Source organism: Vombatus ursinus, unplaced genomic scaffold, assembly GCF_900497805.2.
Source record: "Vombatus ursinus unplaced genomic scaffold, bare-nosed wombat genome assembly UNPS02014810.1, whole genome shotgun sequence".
Classification (NCBI taxonomy): Eukaryota; Metazoa; Chordata; class Mammalia; order Diprotodontia; family Vombatidae; genus Vombatus; species Vombatus ursinus.
This window is the reverse complement of record NW_020954588.1, coordinates 7,245,055-7,260,977: the sequence shown is the minus strand read 5'-3', so window position 1 is coordinate 7,260,977 and position 15,923 is coordinate 7,245,055. Positions and strand designations below refer to the sequence as shown.

At 36.6% G+C, this 15,923-nt stretch overlaps 1 protein-coding gene across 4 annotated transcripts in view; it reads left to right on the top strand.

The window, feature by feature from the left end:
* The window catches only part of XRN1 (5'-3' exoribonuclease 1), a 98,781-nt gene that overhangs the window by 75,520 nt on the left and 7,338 nt on the right, over window positions 1–15,923 (top strand). For 3 of the 4 annotated variants that reach the window (XM_027875854.1, XM_027875853.1, XM_027875855.1), the window contains 9 exons: window positions 1,895–1,987; window positions 4,254–4,371; window positions 5,892–5,953; window positions 6,862–6,972; window positions 7,129–7,248; window positions 7,794–7,953; window positions 12,080–12,261; window positions 15,236–15,349; window positions 15,442–15,544. In XM_027875854.1, coding sequence (XP_027731655.1) covers window positions 1,895–1,987; window positions 4,254–4,371; window positions 5,892–5,953; window positions 6,862–6,972; window positions 7,129–7,248; window positions 7,794–7,953; window positions 12,080–12,261; window positions 15,236–15,349; window positions 15,442–15,544 — 1,063 coding nt within the window. The remainder of the gene's footprint in view (window positions 1–1,894; window positions 1,988–4,253; window positions 4,372–5,891; window positions 5,954–6,861; window positions 6,973–7,128; window positions 7,249–7,793; window positions 7,954–12,079; window positions 12,262–15,235; window positions 15,350–15,441; window positions 15,545–15,923) is intronic. The other variant, XM_027875852.1, reaches the window with a different exon arrangement.

Genomic DNA, 15,923 nt, shown 5'->3' with positions numbered 1-15,923 from the left:
TTAAAAGATGAAAGAACATAGGCACAAACTGCATTTATTTTTAGAAATACTTGATTCAGTTCTTCTCAAGGTGAAAATATGACTTGAGTGTTTTTACTTAAGCTAATGGAAGATTAATGAATAATACAGTAACATTTGGTGGTATTCTCACTTATTTTAAAGAATTCCAATGTTAATGGACAAAATCACTTAATCTAGAAACAAGTTTAAAGACTTCCATAAATTTTGTCTTTGTGTTTTGTTTTTTACATTACAACGTAATATTATTTAGAAAAATTATACAGCCATTTATTTCTTCAGAATATATAAAGCTGCACACGATGACACATTCAAAAATGTTATTATGAATTCTCACTTTTTTATACCTGTGGTTTGCACATCTAGGGAACGTTAGAACCTCATACAAACTTCTGCAGATGACTAAAATTTGTCTCTCTACTACCAAAAGGGAATGGTACTGCATTTAATTCAGTGTTAGCAGTTTTCCCACTCCCATTCTGAAATTCATGGGAGATGTTTTAAATTTTGTAGTTCCATCTGTCTAGTTGGGTTTTCCCAAGTGGGACCGTTAGCTTTTTTCTCTCTTCTGTAGCAACAGACCACATCATTAATAACAGGTAGTTTTCAAATGAATTCAATTGGCCAGAAAGGAAAAGCACTAAATAAAAAAGTATGTTTATACCAGCACAAATTCTTTACCATTGCTGGAAAAACCTCTCAAAACTAATTCCTTATCAGCATTAAGTCAGTAGTATCATTTTTAATTCTGATAGAAAGTATTTTGCCTTTTTTTTTGTTTGTTTTGTTTTATTTTGCATTTTGGTGAGGCTGTTGGAATTAAGTGACTTGCCTGGGGTCACACAGCTAGTAAGTGTTTTGTGTCTGAGACAGGATTTGAACTCAGGTCCTCCTGACTCCGAAGCTGGAGCTCTATTCACTGTACCACCTAGCTGTCCCTAGTATCTTGCCTTTTGATGTAACAGAAGCATCACTTGATTGAGAATACAGAGACCTAGTCCTGGGCTAGTCCTGACCCCTCTACTTAATAGCCATGTGACCTTTGACAAATCACTTATCATAACTGAGTTTGAGTTGTATCATTATTAAAATGGAAGTAATGAATGAATGAATGATTTTAAAAGCATTTATTAAGTTCTTACTATGTGCCAACCACTGGAGATTCAAATAGAAAAGTCAAGACAGTTTCAAGGAGCTCTCTCTCTAATTAGAGGAGCCGATATAAAAGAAAATTCAGCTTCAGGGAAGATGGAAAGGAGCAAAAATACTAATAATGCAGTAGGAAGAATGGAAGGCCATTAATCTGTAAACTGGCTACCTAGGTAACTTTCATTAGCCGTTATCTTTCAGAGTTTTTTTCCTTTTGAAATAATGTGTAGTGGTTCCTGAAATTATGCTCCTAGAATAAGCTCCATTTATGAAAGCCAAGTGTGGTGATATACAGAAAAGTGATCTTTTGGTATAGATAAAAGTACTAGAATTGGAGTCAGAAGACCTGGTTCAAATTCTATTTCAGACAAAACTGGCTGTATGACATGGGGCAAATCACTTAATCTCTCTCAACATCAGTTTCTTCATCTGTAAAATGGGAATAACAACAGCATCCACCTTGCAAGGCTGTCGAGAGAACTAAATTAAAATAACTATGAAGTGTTTTGCAAACCGTAAAACACTATATGAATACTAGCTCCTATTATTGTATACATTTGGTCTTTCTAAAACAACCACTATTAGTTTACTCAGTTTTCTAGAATCTGTTCTTCATCAACTAGTAAACTAATAGTGGTTGTTTTTAAATTTTTTCTTATTCCTGTGTTATGCTTATGTGTAGATTATGTTTTGTTTCCTTAAATGTTTTATGTTGTACCTTTGTCAGGTACCTACTAAAGATGATGATGAATTTTGCAGTATTTGGCAGTCATTACAAGGATCAGGAAAGCCTCAACATTTTCAGCAGAATTCACAGGAGGTTAGTGGGCCACTAATACTGTATGAAAAAAATTAATGGAAAACCAAAGAAAAAAATTTATGCTACTGTTATAATTTAATTGTATTCCAGAACAGGGGTGGGAAACCTGCAGCCTCGAGGCCACATGTGGCCCTCCAGGTCCTCAAGTGCAGCCCTTTGACTGAATCCAAACTTCACCGGACAGCCTGTTTTAGAGCATTAAGGGGAGCTTAAAGAGAAGATTAGGAAAACAGAGAGCTTCTTGAGTGATTACAGTGATATACAGCTGAGTACTTGACCAGGAATAATAGAAGAGGAAGACAGATGAGTTTTATTGCTTTTTTAAAAGATAAATGATTGATCATTTTAACAGAGTGTTATAATGGGGATTCCTCTAGACTTGGGTTGGACTAAATGGCTCCTAAGTCCCTTCCTACTCTCAAAGTCCCTGATTCTGAGACAAGTTTGAGAGTTTAGCCCCTCAAAAAAAAAATGCCAAGAGATTGAAGAAATGGCCAAGAAGATTCTTAATACAATGAAGAGATACAATGAGATAAGAAAATCTTAGGGTAAAACTCCTGAAAAATAAAACAGCATAATGGTAGCTATAATTAGAATCCCAGAAAAATACAAGAAACAGCCCCACACACACACACACACACACACACACACACACACACACACAACAGAACAAAAACTACAGAAGGAATAACACTTTCTTTACCACCAGAACTGTTGTGTTTAAATCAGCCAATATTAACCTGCACTCTCTCTGTACTTGTTACTCTTGGTGGTGTGTATGTTTGTGGGAAAGTGCTTCCTGAATTTTACTTTTGTTGTTTTAATTTTATTTTTCTTTGGGGAGGGAGGAGCAGTAAGGAGAGAATATTCTGCTGTATATCTTCTTACTATAATATTTCGTTAAGTGCCTTTATATTTAAATAATTTTATCCTCTGAGTGACTGTGGAAGGGGGTAAATATATCAGTGAGGTTTTGTGATCTACAGAGTACCTTGAACCTGAGATAATTATCGTATAGGGATAGATAGAGGTGACCTAGGATTCTGCCCTGTGAACTGGGGGGACAAATCTGTGAAGGGGCTGTGGGGAGATGGACACACTGGTATATCATAGTTGTTGCTGAAGCTATGAATTGATGCAGTTGGTCCAATTCTGGGGAAAAAAACTTTGGAATTAAGGAAAGTAACCAAGCTGTTTATACCTTTTGATTGAGTAATCCCACTACTGGGTATATATGCCAATAGAATAGATAAAGGTTATTTTCCACAATAAGGTGCCTATTTCAGATCTATGGTTGGGAAAAATTCTTAAGCACACACTCAGCAAGCGTTATTAAGTACCTGCTTTGCTCCAGTCACTGTCCCAGGTACTAGGAATACAGAGACAAAAACGAAGCCAGTCTCTGCTCTCTAGGAGCTTCTGTCCTAGCTGGAAAAACGATAGAAACGTATATGAAATGCATTTTAAAAAATTACAAAGCAACCTTGGGAGGAAGGCACTGATGGCTTGGTTGGGGGAGGGAAGGAATTTATTTTTTGCACCTTCTGTAAGAATTGGAAAAAAAAATTCAGAGAAACCTTGGAAGACTTATGTGAACCGATAAAAGAGTGAAGTAAGATCAACCAGAACAGTGATTATAATTATGTAAAGGATAATTATTGTGGACATGTCTCGATCCTGGAGAGCTAATGATGAAACATAACTTCTTCTCTTCAGAGAGAAATGCGAGGGGCAGCTGGGTGGCGCAGTGGATAGAGCACCGGCCCTGAAGTCAAGAGGACCTGAGTTCAAATCCAGCCTCAGACCAAACACTTGACACTTACTAGCTGTGTGACCCTGGGCAAGTCACTTAACCCCAATTGCCTAAAGAAAAAACAAACAAACAGAGAGAAATGTGGAGGAGCAGCTAGGTGGCATAGTGGATAGAGCACCGGCCCTGAAGTCAGGAGGACCTGAGTTCAAATCCGGCCTCAGACACTTGACACTTACTAGCAGTGTGACCCTGGGCAAGTCACTTAACTCCAATTGCCTAGGCAAAAAAAAAGAGGGGGGAGGAAATGTGGTTAATGTTGATATGAAATATATTAGACCTTGTCAGACACAGTCATTTGTCAGTTTCATTTAATTCTTTTGCCTTCTTAAGAGGAAGGTTCGGTTGAGATGATGAGAAATTCAATCAGAGCATTTTAAAACTCTTAAGTTATCTTATTAGAAATAAATTATTAAAGTATCTGGTTAGGTAATTTATGGGAATTTCAACTTTCAGGTTTTGGTTCTACCTCAGGAAATAAACAGAGGAGCTACTACTGCTCAGTATCATAAATCTGGCTTCAATGACAGCAGCATTAAGGGTCAGCAAAGAAAATGTGACCAATATAGAAAATGTAAGTACAGCTAAGAACTGTAATTTAGAAAAATATGCTTACTTCTTGAAGCAATTGTTTTATTTATAAATAACTACTAAGTTCTGTTCCCTTGAAAGCTCTGGCCTATAAATTGTTTCAGAATGTGATAGATTGTTGCTAATCTTTATATCTTTGTTGTTGCTAATATTAATACTTAGTTAATTCTCAGATACCTTTTTTTCAGCACCTTTTATGAAGGTGGTTTCCTCACAAACACCCCATGTTGCAGAGATATCTTTAAAATCTATTACTTTAGAAATGTATTTTTAAAGTTTTAGTTTTGGTATTACTGGGAAAATGAACAGGCGCTCATTTTATCTATTTTTAATACTAATAGCTAGCATTGACATACTGCTTTAAGGTTTGCAGAGCACTTTACAAATATCTCGCTTTATCCTCACAACAGATGAGGAAACTGAGGCAACAGAAATTAAGCGACTTTCCCAGGGTCATAGTAAGTATTGAAGGCCAAATTTGAACTGAGGTCTTCCTGACTCCAGGCTCAGTGCTCTATATCTACTGCGCCACCTCACTGCCAGAGAGTAAGCATTAGATGATTCTCTGCACCAGTAACTTTATCATTTTTCATCTGTTTGTGTGTGTGTTCATGTAAAAGAGGTCATTTTAAGTTTTCCAAAAGCAACTGTCAGTACTGTAAGTGACATACTGTTCACTAACTGATCACTGTGCACAGGGCACTCACTCAGTGTAACATTTAGGTAAAGACACAGACCCTGGCATGATACACACTTATAACAGTGATTTTTAAAATGCACACACACATCCCTTGAGAATAAGAGCAGGGAGGGGCGAAAGAGCACTTTTACAAGGATTTTACATTTGACTGAAAAAACATGCTTCATGTTCTCTTGTTAATTGTATTTTTAATATAAATAAAATATTCTGGCTTTTTTGTCTGGGATGCTAATTAGTGTCCCCAGTGCTCTGCCCTGCTTGATCTTATGACCTTGGCAAGTTTGCTTTCATCTTGCAGGCTCAGTTTCCTCCTCTGTAAGAAAGTCTGTCTCAGCTGCCCCCAAGGCTGCTGTGCATCCATCAAGACGTCAATAATGGGGTTGGCATGTTTGAAAACGACCAAGAACCACACCGGTGTATGACAGGATTCTTTCTCCTACCATCTTCCACTGATCGTTGCCCCTCTGGCCTTTTTTCTCTTGGTTTCATTAGTTGTGCATTTCTCTAGCCTCACGCCTCTTTGTTGATTGAGACTCTCCTCCTGTAGGCATTCCACTGGGTTGAAACCCTTCTGATCCTGTGATTGCATCCTGCACACCTTCCTTTGGTCCTTCCTGCTTTCCTGGACCCTTCTGCAACTTCTTTTCTCCTCCCCAACACGTGTTTTATCTACAACTTACATCGTTTTCTAACTCAGCCAACTTCATCTACATCTCTATGCATCTCGAATGTGTATTTATCAGATTAACAAGGATGAAGCTTATTTTTCTCTCATTTAATCAAACTTCTGTTTTTATTTCTAGTCAAAGAAGATTTTAAAATTTCTAAGAATGAATGTCAGTCACAGAAGACAGCAAATAAACAGGTAAGTTAAACTTTGGTAAGTTTTCGTATGGCAAGTTTTTATTTTTTACACACTAGTAACTAATCAACTTTCTACATAGACCCTCTTGGGGGCTTTTAAGTTCTGTAGCCCTTTCTTTATTTTCTTCACCAAGGCCCTGCAAAAGATTGAGAAGTTGGCAGTCAGCCCAAGTATTTATTATTAAGCTCCTAATTATGTGCTATAAGCACTATGGTGAGGGCAAGGTATACAAAGAAAGACAAAGTCCCTGCTGTCAAAGAACATACATCCTAAGGGAAACATACAAAATATATATGGAATAGATTTGGAGGTAATCTGAAAGAGGAAGGCATCATCTGGAGGTTCCCTGGGGATTTATGTAACAGGTCAGTGGAGGGGAGAACAGTGTGAAGATTTAGAGGTGAATGAAATATAGACATGTTTTGAGCCTTTTTATACTTTATTTTCCTGCTTTCAAATCAATAAATAATTATTAAATGTCTGCTCTGTATTTCGCATTGTGCTAGGTACTGAGAAAGTATATACAGAATAAACATAAAGAAAATAAATACCAGGAAGTTTGAAAGGAAAGGCACTAGTAGTTGAGGGAATCAGGAAAGACTTTGTATAAAAGATGTGCCTGAACTGCGTCTTAAAGAAACAGAGGAGATTGGATGAGGCAGAGAGGAGGATAGACTGAGGGCATTCTAGCTTTGAGGGTTAGCCAGTGCACAGGCAAAGAGGGAGGTAGTGTATTGTGTGTAATGAAGAGCTCAGAGGCCAGTTTGGCCAGATGAACGGGTACTAGGAGGAAACATGTCCTGTAAGTCAAGCCTAAGTCATTAACTTGGACAGTCCTTTAAAGCTGTAGTTATATTTTGTTTGAAGAAAGAGGTCAAGAGGTCAAGTTTATGTTTGCTCATCTACAGACTTTTGGAGGAACCCCCAAATGTGATGTTAAGCTTTTGAAGAGAAATGAAAGTCCCAGTGCTTCAGAAGTCCAGAAAGTTGTAACTGATGATCCAAAGACAGTTGGGAAGGTAAGAGAAAGGTTTTCTGATTTCTTTTCCCAAAATTTTAAGTAGTGAGATTATGACTGGATAAAAATAAATGCCCATAATTGAATATTAAGTGTTAGACCCTTCTACATTACTGCAGTTTTTATCTACATGTTCAAATCATGTTTATTCGCTTAGACCGACCCTGGAATTGAGAATTTCCTAATATCCTTGAAAATCTCCAAGGAGAACGAAGTGCAGTATGGCGAAGAACCAACAACGAGTGAAGAACATTTGTCACCACAGTCATTTGCTATGGTTAGTTTTCTTAAAAATGTTTCCACGTTATTTCTTTAACGTTTCTCTAGTGTTGGCAAATCTGGGCTCAAGTCAAGCCTATGTTCTAATACTGGTTGGTGATATCAGTGCCCCAGGCCACAGTCATAGATGCCCTTTGATAGAAGTTTCCTTACTGAGAGTACACTATACTAATCAAGTCACAGTTCCAGACCAAAACAAAACAAAACTTTGTGGCACGCAAATAAAGGTTTTATTTTCTTATAGAAGGGAACACCTAACTTCTTGTTAGACGGTGCCCTCTATCTCATATACATATATGTTCTGCATTGTTAAGTGTGGCCTTCTGGGCAAAGCAAAGCCATGCCAAGAAACTGAAACTACCCCTTTAGACCTCTGCACCATACCTCTCTTTCCATTGCTGTTGCCCATTTCCAGGCAGGAATTGGACAGGAACGTAACTGTTTTTCACCATGAAATGTTCCATTAAAAGAAAAATAATATAATTCTCAAAAAGAAATGAAAGGCATTAGGATAATACTAATCTTTGTTGTGTTTTCTTAAAGAAGGGAACACAGATGCTTAAAGAAATTCTGAAAATTGATGGCTCTGACCCTGCGGACCACAAGAGTGAAGTAAAACAATTAGTTAATGAAGTTAATGCCTCTTCTAATAGGAAAGAGGTTTATGGATCTTCTTCACAGCCTAGGCAAACCAAGAAGTTAGGTATGTCGAATGTATAGGTTCTGTACTAATCATCTAAAATAATTATAAAAGTTCAGTCCTTTTTTTTATTGGGTGCAATTGTCCTAAGATCAAATTATAGAATTTGTAATGTATTGTTTATGTAATATGCTTATAGTGTGTTATTGGTTATAGTATGTAATAAATATATATTAGTAAACATACTCACACTTAATATCCACAGATATTAAACCCAAAGATTTTTATTAATTCTATTACCCTCAGTTTAAAATCACTTCTTCTGAAATATTTGATATCCAACTAAAATCACAGATTTTTTTCCAATTACACTTCACCTTAAAAAGACTTTGTCCAGAAAGATCTGTATAATCCACACATTAGGGATTCGCTCTTCTAATATGTTTTTTAAAGACTGAAATTATAATGCAGTTTGTTATTATCTGAATCTGGATGCAGTTCTATTATTTAACTATATCACTTTGTAATTAGTTGTAGCATTAATACATCATAGCAAAACTCAGGTTTCAAAATTTTTCTTAGCATTCAACCAACTTCCCAAGACAGTCTCCCTGCCTTCATAACATTATTATTGATTGATTTTCAGAGAACCAATTAATGACATCCCAAAATATGTTATTTTTATTCCTTAACACCCATATTATAAAGGAAATTCCATTGCATTTTTAATTGCCAAACTGATTTGATAATTTGATGTATCTCATCCTATAACATGAGAGCAGTTCTGAGAGTATTTGCTTCATATAGTGGTGTAAACCACTGAAAAGTCATAAGGAATGAGGGGAAAACATATTTTGGGGTGGAATGAAAGTGTTCCATATGTCAGAAGCAAACGAAATGACTTTTATTTTCTAATACATGTTTGAAAAAGTGTTTTTGGCATGTAAAACAACATCTGTGTTCAATATACAAGTTTTTCAAGTTTTCATAAAAACTATGATTAGAACAGAGTGCTTTATGCAAACATCCCTAGAACAGAGTTGAATAGCCAGCAGGCACTCAAGATATGTTCATTGCTGACGGGACACATATACTTTAAATTTTCTCTGTAAAGTCAAATTCAAATGCCTCCTCATGGTATGAAGGTGACCCTGGGTTCTCTAAAAAGTGTAAAATGTGGCAGTTTCCGCCATGCTAAAAGGCTTCAAGTAGAACCCTAACAACAGGAAGTATTCATGAAAAACAAGCAGATTTTCTTAAGATTTTCAACAATGGACCACGTCTTTATCATTTAATAATTGACTAAAAGATGCAGAGAATGGGAGATTCAGATCTACTGTCCTTACTGATTTTTTTTATTATGGTAAAATATCTGATTCAGTACAAGAAAACACCTTATGGTTTCATTTTCAATAAGATCTGCACATTGCAATTCTTCAGAGTTCCTTGAAGCAGAAATAACTATGTTGAATGACCCTCTACTCATAAACATTAAAGGAGACTGTAAGCAAGCACATGTATGTATGTATACCAAAGTTTTTTACCACTGTGATGGAGATATAGCTCAGAATCCAAGTGTAAGGGTCTTTTTCTGAGAACAGGGAAAGCCCCCAAGTACTCCTTTTTTGTGGATGACATTGTGCTAATTGCATCAAATCTCAGAACATTGCAGAGCCTCTTGGAAGAAATGTTACTATTAAAAAAAAAATTTTGCCTGACTCTCCAGAATGTCCATTGCCTAGACTATGATATGCATTTGGATGGGACACATATACTTTAGAGCTTGCCTATCATTAGGTATATCTAACAGAGATAATATAAATGGATGTAAGATGGACCCAGAGTTGAACACGAAGAAGGGAGCAGACAGAATCACCTTTCGCAGAATTGCAGAGCTACTTTAAAGTCCCCAAGCTTTCCCCAGAAACAAAGGTCCTCCTTAATACCAGCATTCTACTAGTGTTACTGTACATCAGTGAGACATTGAATCCAAAAACCTCTGAAGAATGTAAAATTAATGTTACATACTTGACGGTGGAAAGGCACATGATAAATGTAAGGAAACTGCCAACATGTAACCAATGAGGAAGAAAAATAAGAATTTGAAGATGGCATCAAGGAAACGTATGATAGAAAGAGAAAATGGTCTGGTCATGTACCGCAATGACAGGTGGACAGCAAGAAGGCTCCACTGGCATCCTTACAATGACAGAAGAAAGCAAGAAAGGCCTCCAGCACATGGAAGGACCCCCTGTGGCAGACTGATGAAAGGGCATTGCCAAGAGTTTCGCAGGATGAGCTGGCACATATGAGTTGTAATCTGAATCATTGGAAAAACTTCCAAATCAATAAAATCAGGATCCATTTTGAGAGAGCGAAAAATTAAAATATGATAATAATAGAGACAGCGTGGAGTTTATGAACCATTTAATTTGACTGTTGGTGTGTTCTGAATGTGAGATATCCACATCCAGTGACCAGAAAGCAGAGCTGAACCATATCAGTCCTGACATTTTCACTCCCTGGCCGCCTGGTCCCCAAAAACACAGATCTTGGAGAACTCAAATCTTTCGTGCCTGGAACTCCCCCCGGGAGTGAACTCTTATCCCATGCCATCCTACTTTTCAGTTCTGAAACAATAATTAGATCCATTCTGTCATGATTCCTAAAAGAGTGGATCAGTCTACTCCTTAGTGACTCCGTTCATCACCCCTGCAGCTTTAACAGACCAAAATGTCATTCCCTAGCCATCCCTCCCCTGTGTATGTTGTCTCCCTCCTCAAGGGTGTAAGCTCTTTGAGGGCAGGGTCTGTCTTCACCTTTGTGTTTGTATTCCTAGCAGTTACCACAATGCTTTGTTCATAACAAGCTTCTAATAATCTTTTTTTTTTTTTTGTGGAAGACCTGGCTTCAAATATCATTTTTAACACATTTTTGTTTTGTTTTATTGATGTTTTATTTTTGTTACAGACATTTACCTATTATTTCTACTTTATGAGAGATCTGTTGTAAGAAAATGAAAAATAATTAAATACCATGACCTCATCTAAAAATGCATTGTGTTTAACATCTATAGCCCCTTCCCACCTTTCTACTTTTCTGAAGTAACAGAGAATCTATTTTTTTTCTTCCTACCCTTCACCCCATTGAAAAAAAAAAAAAGAAAAACCAACTTCTTGTAACAGTATGAATAGACAAGAAAAAAAATTTCTTCAGTGTTTGTGTGTGTATATACATAGACATCTGTACAATATGTCTCATTACACACTTAAGTCTGTCATATTTCTGTGTTTCATCATTAGTCCTCAATCGTAAATGGTCATTGTTCTTGTCAATGATCATGTTTCTTACAGGTTTCAAAGTTATTACAGTGTTGCTATTATTGTGTAAATTGCTGTCCTGGTCCTGCTCATTTCATTCTTCATCAGTGTATAAAAGTCCTCCAAATGTTCATTTTTATAATAAAGTGGGAGAAAAGATGGGAGAACTTACTAAGAGACATAAGTGAGTTATAGAAGTTGAACTCTATGCAAATAGGGGGATCATTCATCAACTTTCACCTTCGCTTTCATTTAAATTGGTTAAAAAAAGAGAGAGAGCAGAACACACACACAGTTTAGTGTAGAAATACCTTCAAGTCAACTGAAAGACAGATAGGAACAGGAAGAGGAAAAAGGAGAAAGAAAGAAGAGTAAATCCAGGAAGGGATTAGTCGTTAGCAAACAAGTCTAACGTGTTCTAGATCTATAATCCTGCGCTGCCACTTAATCATTGTATACCTAAAGTAATTCAGACTCAGTAAGTCAAATGGGTTGCTATATGCTTTGATGCTTGGCAGAGAGACTATTCCTACAGCAAAAAATCTCCATGCTGCCAAAAATTACACATTTTTATATAGTAGTTCTTCATTTCCAAGGCAAGTATTTGGAGGTGATGTTGAACCAATCAATCAATAAACATTTATCAGCTGCTTTTTAAGTTCCAGCCATCGTGCCTACTGGATGTAGGTCATGTTTTATTTATAAAGTGAGTTGTTTTGGTTTTGTTTTTTGTCTTGTAACCATTAGCTGTTCTCTGATCAAAAAAGGTAGCAATATAAACCTTAGTTGAGCAGTTATAACTGCCACAGTATTTTTTTTTTGTTGGTATGTCATTCTTATTAAATATAAATGTTTATTTCTTTTGATAGCTGCTTATATGAATAAGCCTCATAATCCAGGAGATTGTCATAGTGCTCAAGCGATAGACAGTTTAGGCCACCCTGTCCTCAATCAGCAGCCTTCTTTGTCCACACCAGTATCAGAGCTTTCTCGACTTTGTTCTCTTGTTGGAATGCCACAACCAGATTTCAACTTTCTCAGAACACCACAGGTAAAGTATTACTTTATTATTATCACAATTTAATGGAATTTGGAGGGGGAGGAAAAAGCTTTTGCTAGAGAAAATAATGTGAGACTCAAAGAGGGAGTTTATGTGCAGTAGCCAGATAGAGTAAAAACATAGACATTGTTGGGCCTTTGCTTGCATTTCCAGAAATGTGATTCTTCAACTCTTCAATCTTATTTAAGAGGAAAATGCAATAGATGGAATAGAAAGAGGATTTTGTGCCCAATTCAAGTAAATACTTTGTGCCTTAGAATTGTTGAATAGTTGAAATAATAATAATATACAATGAACCTAAATCATTTGTTGGACTTGGTAAGGATAGAGACCACAGGCCTAGAGCACCCAATGTTTTTTCCCAGCTTGAGTAATAATACAGTTTCTTGAGTGTTGGGTACTTTGAACTCACTGTAAGGAAGGAAGGATGGATATTATACCCCCAAAATACTTTGTGATCCTAATGAGGTTCCCACTGGGCCAGAGTCCAGAAATGGCCCTTCAGTGACTTACATCTGCAGGTGCCATTCCTGGCCCTTAAGTATCCCTCCCACTTTACCGTGACTTACTGAGGTTTGACTGTGTTAGATGGAAGTTTATAGTACTTCCATTACCACTTTAGTTTTATCTTCCTTCCCCTTAGAATGTAGAAGGTTGAAACATATTCAGTCCTGATCAGCAAGATCTTAATTAGTAAATCTTAACTCTACTTATTATTTTATTATTGTGTATATTGATTTTCTCTCTCCATTCCTGCCTGGCTTTGTAGAACATTCCCTCCATCTCTTAAAAGGTCTCTTATTCACTGCATTTCTGTCTATTCTTTTGCCTAAATGGTATGTTAAAAGCTTTCTACTTTGTTTCTTTTCTACATCAACAGATTCCATTTTTGCACAAAGGGTAATTATAAAGAAATCATGTTGAAGAGAAATCTCAGTAACGGTGTCCTGACAGATTGTGCAGACAGAATAACCTTGCCTGTCATTATTAGCTAGGCCTGCTCCCTTTTTAGTCTTTATTTAATCCCATCTTGAGTTATGTCCCAGAATTTCTAGCGCAAGTAGTACAAATTTATGACTGTGCCCACTACATCGTTTTTAAAAACAGCTAAATGTTAAAAATATAAGTGCCAGAAGTCAGGTGTGAAAGTAAGCACCCCTCACGGCCACATTTTCTAAATTGTATAATTTATTTATTCTTATTGTTTCTGCTACTTAAATGTGGTCGTAGCGCGCGTGCACGCGTGCGCGCACACACACACACACACACACACACACACACACACACACACACCAAGAAAGCATTCCTAGTGTTGTCCCCTATCAAAATAGACTACTACATTGCTTTTAAGTATAGGACCGCTACAATGCCAGTGGAAAAGAAGACCATACACTTATTTTAACATTCCAAAAGGATAGTAGAACCTTGTTCTTTATTTTTGCTTTATTCCACCTGTTCAAGTGTTTTAACCTTTTAAATTTCCAGAATGCCACATCCTGTATTCAAACAAAAGAGCAATAACATCTCGTTAAATATAGACAAATTTCAGATAATATTCAGTGCTTTCTGAAGGACATGGAGTAAATGAGAATTTGAAATGATGGAGTTAATCAAGGAAAGCTTCATGGATGAGAAGGGAACTTTGAGCAACCTTGAACTCTTTAGATTGTCACCAACATGTTAAAACATTAAATTAGTGGAGGCAACATATCCTAGTGACCAGAAGGCTGACCTCAGAGTCAGAAAGACCTAGGTTTAAAGTCCTGCCTCTGACAAGTATAGCCTTTGTGCCCATGAGGAAGACATTTTATCATCAATGCACCAAAGCATCTCTAAGACTTAAGTTACAGCCACCTTGATGATCTGCCTGGGTGAAGGGAATTTCCACCCTGAGAATACTCCATTCTCCTTAACTAACTGATTGGACACCATTCTATGGGAAATACCAATAGGATTTTTTTTTTTTTTTTTTGCTTTTTGGTGAGGCAATTGGGGTTAAGTGACTTGCCCACGGTCACACAGCTAATAAGTGTCAAATGTCTGAGGCCAGATTTGAACTCAGATCCTCCTGACTCCGAGGCTAGAGCTCTATCCACTGCACCACCTAGCCATCTCACCAATAGGATTTTAAATGTCAACATGATATATCTTGGTCTGCAGTTCATGGTCAAAATCAGTAGGGCAAAAGGCTAGTCAACAGTTAGGGAAAATTATATTGGTAAATTAAAATATATTTCTTTGAAACTTTTATCAATTTTGGTTACAGTGCATTCTGCTCAGATGTTTCCAGGCTTCTCTACATAGGTAGCAAGACAGTTTTTGATCATTCCTTCTAAAGAGCTTCCCTATGCAAGGACAGGCAGTATAGAGCAGTAGAAAGGGCATGGATGTTACAGTGATGGCCTGACCTAAGCCCAAATCCTGGCTTTATCATTAGCTCCCTCCATGACTTTGGGCAAGTCACTTGTCCTCTCTGAATCTCCATTTTCTCATCTGGAAGATGAGTACATCATATTAGATGACCACTAAAATCCCTTTAGGTTCTTAATCTGTGCTATGTACAAACATCCATCTCTTTGTTTGATTTTATGTTCTTTTGTATTTTTGTTTGTTTGTTTTTGCTAGGCAATGGGTTTAAGTGACTTGCCCAGGGTCACACAGCTGGTAAGTGTCAAGTGTCTGAGGCTGGATTTGAACTCAGGTCCTCCTAACTCCAGGGCTGGTGCACCACCTAGCTGCCCTAATTTTACGTTATTTTCAAAGATTGAGAGAATAGTTGCAAAATTTTCACGAGGCTCGTTACCGAGTATCTTTTGTCCAACTGTTTATGGAAACCGTCATTGACTTTTTAAACTTCTACTTCCAAAATATATAATCTGCAGTAAAAGTTCTTCATTTAAATGAGTCTTTCTATTGTTGTTAGTTGCTGGCATAGTCTTATGGGTGTATATTTTATCTTTCATAGACAATGACAGTTTGTCAGGTAAAATTATCTAATGGCTTACTCGTACATGGACCCCAATGCCCATCTGAAAATGAAGCCAAGGAGAAAGCTGCTTTTTTTGCTTTACAACACCTGGTAATATCCATCCTCGACTATTATTTTAATTTTTTAGTACTTTGTTTAGAATATAGTTGCATTTTCTTATAACCTTTTTTATACTTTTATAGAGTACTGTAGGAATGAATTTTCCTTTGCCTCCACCAATGTTTCCCAATTATCCACCTGCTGTACCCACCGGAGCCATTCCTCCAGTATTTGCCCAACCTACTGGTGAGATATGAAATTTTTCTAAATATTTTTAAAAGGAGTTTCAATTTTTGGAAGTGTTTACAAGGTTCTGATTTGGGGGAATCATATATATGCTTATCACACAAAATAATTAGACATTTAAGATTTCATGAATTAACTATTTTCCTATCAAGATGGAAATTATATATTTAGGTTGAAATTATTAAGCAATTAGTTCTATTCTTTTTTAAATTGAAAGCTATTTTTTACATAGAGTATCCTTTGAATAATATTTTAATGTGAAATTTTATAGGTCTTTTTATAATGCAGACTGAGTACAAAGTATACTCACAGAATCTTATTTGATTATTCATTTCCAAAGTATAAATGGATAAAGTATATGTTCAACTTCTAAATCCTA